This window comes from Mugil cephalus, chromosome 6 (genome assembly GCF_022458985.1).
Source record: "Mugil cephalus isolate CIBA_MC_2020 chromosome 6, CIBA_Mcephalus_1.1, whole genome shotgun sequence".
NCBI lineage: Eukaryota > Metazoa > Chordata > Actinopteri > Mugiliformes > Mugilidae > Mugil > Mugil cephalus.
In genome coordinates, this window is record NC_061775.1 from 8,589,169 (window position 1) to 8,594,463 (window position 5,295).

General features: G+C 39.0%; 1 protein-coding gene across 1 annotated transcript; it reads left to right on the plus strand.

Annotated features, from left to right (window-relative positions):
- LOC125009306 (cytochrome P450 2J2-like) lies at positions 1-4,724 on the plus strand. The gene is made up of 9 exons (XM_047587144.1): positions 1-278; positions 1,544-1,706; positions 1,874-2,023; positions 2,125-2,285; positions 2,375-2,551; positions 3,401-3,542; positions 3,651-3,838; positions 3,915-4,056; positions 4,199-4,724. The coding sequence occupies exons 1-9, from the start codon at positions 96-98 to the stop codon at positions 4,372-4,374; spliced, it is 1,482 nt and encodes a 493-aa protein (XP_047443100.1). The 5' UTR covers positions 1-95; the 3' UTR covers positions 4,375-4,724.
- The last annotated feature ends 571 nt before the right edge of the window (positions 4,725-5,295 follow it).

A 5,295-nucleotide genomic window follows, 5' to 3' on the forward strand; every position in this document is an offset into this window, starting at 1 on the left:
TGCACCCCTCACCCAGACAACACAAAGACACAACCATCCTGTCTGCAGGATCCAACCGTGGTTCTCTGTAGGGCTTGTTAGAAGATTTTTTAATCATGATTTTTCAAGCACTTGTTGATCGCATGGACTTCACTGGTTGGCTGCTGTTTGTTTTTTTAATGTTACTAGCAATTGACGTGGTGAAAAACTGGAGACCGCGAAACTTTCCTCCTGGACCGTGGGCTTTGCCTTTTCTAGGAAATATCTTCACTGGAGTCGACTACAAAACATTGGAGAAGGTGAGGGAAACCGTATTGCTTTTAGGGCATGCGCATGGATGCGACTCCCAAAAGTGAAAATGAGCAGGCCCATTTAAATAGCGGCCACATCCTACACCCAGAGAACTGCGCAGAACAATTCGTGTCACAAGATTTCAGATATTCCAACAGTGTTTCAGACTGTGAATGCAACACTCCGCGTTGTTTTGCAGTGTGGCTGCAGAGTAGAGCCCGGATACAGAGTCTTAAGTGTTTCTTTTCAACTCTGAAACACAGACCTGACCATGAATAACGTTGATTTAAACCTGTGCGGTCCGACAAATACTTATTTATTTTGCCATCAAGTTCAGAGGCCAAATCTATGTGTTTAAATTGCGCTGAGAGAATAAAGATAAATAAAGATTTTTACTTTGTTAAATGCACGTTTCACAGCAAAATCATCATAACCAAATCAGCGCCATGAGAATTATTAAAGGCAGACCATGTAAAATCTGCGACATTTTGTGTATGGATAAAATCGCCGCACACCATCTAATATAGCTTTTAATGCAGTTTTATCTTTAAATAAAATAACAGCACTGTTTGTGTTTGCTAATAAGCGTGTATTGAAGGGGTCAAATGATCGTAGATTATGGTATTTTTGGAATTATTGATCGTACAGAGGGTGATATTATCGTACAAATACGATAATTATTGTACATCAGGCAACGCTGATGCACATCAACTAACGAATAACCAACGGTACTCCCAAAACAGCGACACTCTGCAGGAAGGCTGTTGTTCATTTTATTTTTGCTGTTTGTTGTTTTTGTTTGTTTGTTTTTATCTATTTATTTTCTTTTGATATAAGTGAAAGTAATATTGTACTACCTCAGGTCCAGCTGTGTTATTGTGTTATTATTATTATTATTATTATTATTATTATTATTATTTATTTATTTATTTTATATTTTTTTCTGAATTTGGAATTGACTAGCCTGCCATCGGGCCATGAGACAAATTGCTTGACAGAGAGTAGTCTTCAACATGATGCAAACAACGAAACAAGTCAGCATCGCAGAGTAACATGCACAGTGAAACCATGTCTGTTTTTTTTTTGTTTTTGTTTTTTTTTGTTTGTTTGTTTTTTTTAGCAAATAATCATAGTCAGTAAAGATTTAAGCTGCTTCAGAGTTATCACCTTTTAATAAGTGAGTTTAGGTCATTTTCTGTCTGTTCAAATACTTTTACATTAAGTCTCCTTGAAATGTGTCCCCTCTTGAAAAGGAACTTCTTTTTAAATGCAGCTCACTCAGGAGTACGGACCTGTGTTCAGCTTGAGGAGAGGCAGTGAGAGGATAGTGTTTATTTCAGGATACAAGATGGTCAAAGAGGCTCTTGTCAGCCAGTTGGACAGCTTTGTCGATCGTCCTGTTGTCCCTCTCTTCCATCGCATCTTTAAGGGCCTAGGTGAGTAGATGAATGAGTGCATGAGAACATGAATTTATGCTACCACAAATGTCATTTTTACAGTATCGAGCTCTTGAGAGATCATGGAGGGAGGATACTTGTTTTTTGTTTTGCCAGTGCATCATCCTTAGACCACACACATCAATATTTGTGCAACATTCTCACAGGTATCGCTCTGAGCAGTGGTTACCTGTGGAAGAAACAGAGGAAGTTTGCCAACACACATTTGCGTTATTTTGGAGAGGGCCAGAAGTCACTGGAAAAATATATTCAAGTGGAGAGCAGCTTCCTTTGTGAAGCCTTCAAAGAGGAACAAGGTACAATTAGTAGATTAAATTAATTCTTATGACCACAGTTCTTTTTGTGCACTGTTTTGTATAGCATAATTTATCTTCAACTCAATTCAACATATTTACAGGTAGACCATTCAACCCCCAATACACTATAACCACTGCAGTGAGTAACATTATCTCCTCTGTGGTCTTCGGTCATCGCTTTGAATACAGTGATCAAAGCTTTCGCAACGTCCTGGAATTGGACAATGAAGCCGTTGTGCTTGCTGGCTCAGCTCAGACTCAGGTAATTCTTGCCTAAACTATCATGCTGTGAACAAAATAAACAACTGGTCTATTTGGTCTATTTCTCACCTGAGAGCTTGCCGTCAACAGCTGTATGACGTCTTCCCTGGCTTGATGAACTACCTACCTGGACCTCACCAGACTGTCCACGCCAACTACTTCAAGATTTTGGACTTTTTGCAAAAGGAAATAGAAAAGCATCAGGAGCAGTGGAACCCTGACAACCCCCGTGATTACATTGATGTATACTTGGCAGAGATGGAGAAGGTAACATACATATACATTTATCAAAATCTCACAAATCCTGTTGAAGGGTGAGTACACGACTTTTTTAAGTTTGTCTTAAAACAGTAGTCAGGCACACACAAATACATGAAGATAAATAAGTGGTCATGTTAATGTTAATACTGGCCATTAAAAAAACTTCAAGTGATGAGGGACAAAAGCCACAATGATGCAAATATATGGATTGAGCTATCCAGATTAGGCATCAAGTGAATATCTTGTTATGTAAGATATCCACTTAAAGGTATCTCTAAAAAGGACCTGACCAACATTGTTGAGGTGTGTACTTAAGTCTGTGAAGCTTCTCAGTCACATAAATTATACCAGATGTTTCAAAAACGATTCAAACCAAGTGGCAACCTCCAAAGCTAAGCAAATGAAATGCCAATTCTTGTGATTTCTTCATCTTCTCCAATTTAGTTGTACCTCTTAGTATCCTGCTCTATCAATTTCTTAATAAATACAATAACCTAGTTATGTCAAGATAATATAAACTGATACTAAACAGCAAATGACAACACATTATGGTTCAGCCACAGATGCTAAAGTTATGTTAAACAGGAAACTTATGACAATTTACAACATAATTTGTCCATTTATTTTGGCATGTGTTGCTTAAACTGGTGGTAATGGTTGGTAACACTCTGCGAGAGTGAGACTATGCTACAGTGTCATTAAATCATAAATTTGGATAGATCTTAAATACCTTACTGGCTACGTCATCAAATGCCATGGCAGATACAATAAAACAAACTCAGCACATAGTAGTCTGTAGGTGCTGCATAAAGTAGTCTACAGTATATTATAATGTCGTGTTTCCTGTCATGTTAGAAAAAAGAAGATCCTCAGGCTGGCTTCAACATGGAAACACTGCTGGTTTGCATCCTTGACCTGATTGAGGCTGGCACAGAAACAGTCGCCACCACTTTACGCTGGGGCCTCGTATTCATGATGAACTACCCAGAGATACAGGGTCAGTGTCACGTTGCAAATCAAAGGAGTGAAGGTTATACATAGGCGGCTTCAGGTAGATGGAACATGATGCTGCCTGTTGCAGTGATTAATCTGATTCCCCTTTCAGAGAAAGTCCAGGCGGAGATAGACAGAGTGATTGGACAGTCTCGACAGCCCACAATGGCAGACAGACCCAACCTTCCCTACACTGACGCTGTCATCCATGAGATCCAAAGGTTTGGGAATGTTCTTCCCACGGGGTTCCCTAAAATGGCCAGTAAAGACACCACGCTGGCGGGATACTTCATTCCCAAGGTGAGGTGAAAGAATGTTAAGAAGGTCTGCACATATTGTATACACAGCTGATATCAAAAATATCTCACGACTCCAGGGCACACCTATTAGTACGATCCTGTCGTCTGTGCTGCTTGATAAGAATGAGTGGGCGACTCCAGATGTCTTCAATCCTGAGCATTTCTTGAATTCAGAGGGTCAGTTTGTCCGAAGAGAAGCCTTCTTGCCGTTTTCAGCAGGTTGGTTTTTAATCTCTCTGTTTCTTTTTGTCTGTGAACGGCAATGATCTCATTTAGCTATTAGAATTTACAACAGTGTGCATCAGGACGCACGATGAGACAGCCATGAACATAGATGAATGTGTCTGCTGTTCCACCTCAGGTAAACGTGCGTGTCTAGGGGAGTACCTGGCCAGAATGGAGCTGTTCCTTTTCTTTGCATCTCTCCTCCAACGTTTCACCATCACTCCTGTTCCCGGAAAAATGCCCAGCATGGAGGTTGTGACGGGCTTCACCTATTCCCCCAAGGCCTTTAAGATGTTGGCTGTGCTTCGCTGATGTCCACCTAACCAAACACAAGCATCAATGAGCTTTGGAGAGCGCAACATTTTTGCGAACATTGTAAACTAATTTCAGTTAAATTAGTCAAGCAGTTATTAGATATCGGATCTTAAATCAAAACATATTCTTTTGTATAATACAGAATATGGACATTTTATAAATCAGAATTAACCAGTGTGAGAACAAGGGGACTCACAGAGATGTGCATGTACTTATATAAGTTGCAGCTCTGGTTTGTATTATGACATAGTCATTAACGTTGCTACTGTACGCCTTCATAAATTCTGATTAACACTATTTTACTTTGTCCATTTTACACCACAGGAATAAACGATGTATCATTAATACATTTTTCCATTTTGTCTATATCTCTTTCATTATCGCCACATATTAGTTCACTGACACTAGACTCTAGTTGTGCCAGTTTCACAAGTCACGCAAGTATCTGATGGGCTGCACCCACAGATATTTGTCACACAAGCAGTTCTGTGAACTTTGAATCTATTAACAACTCAACTGTTTTTAATCACAATCGGTCTCCGGTATATTATGTTATCTATAAAGGTTTGTCATGGGGTTTAAGAGATGCAGATACGGTTTAATATTAACCTATAAATATTAACTGTGTTGTCAGAGCAGACATTGACAGTGTCTTTCTTTCTCCTTTTGCTGTGGTGAAAAACATTTACAGGATATTGGATATCGTTTAAACATTGACATACCGAATAAATATGACTCATCAAAACATTTTTTATTTTATTGGTTTGTCAGGGACAATGCACATTAATAAATGATAAAGTGTAGTTATAATAAATGATAAGTGAGTCAGAATTAGCCAAGAGGCTAGTTTTCATCCCTGGTCTGATGTTAAAAGGCAACCTGAAGCATCACATACAGTGCATTAAAAAACAGAAAAAG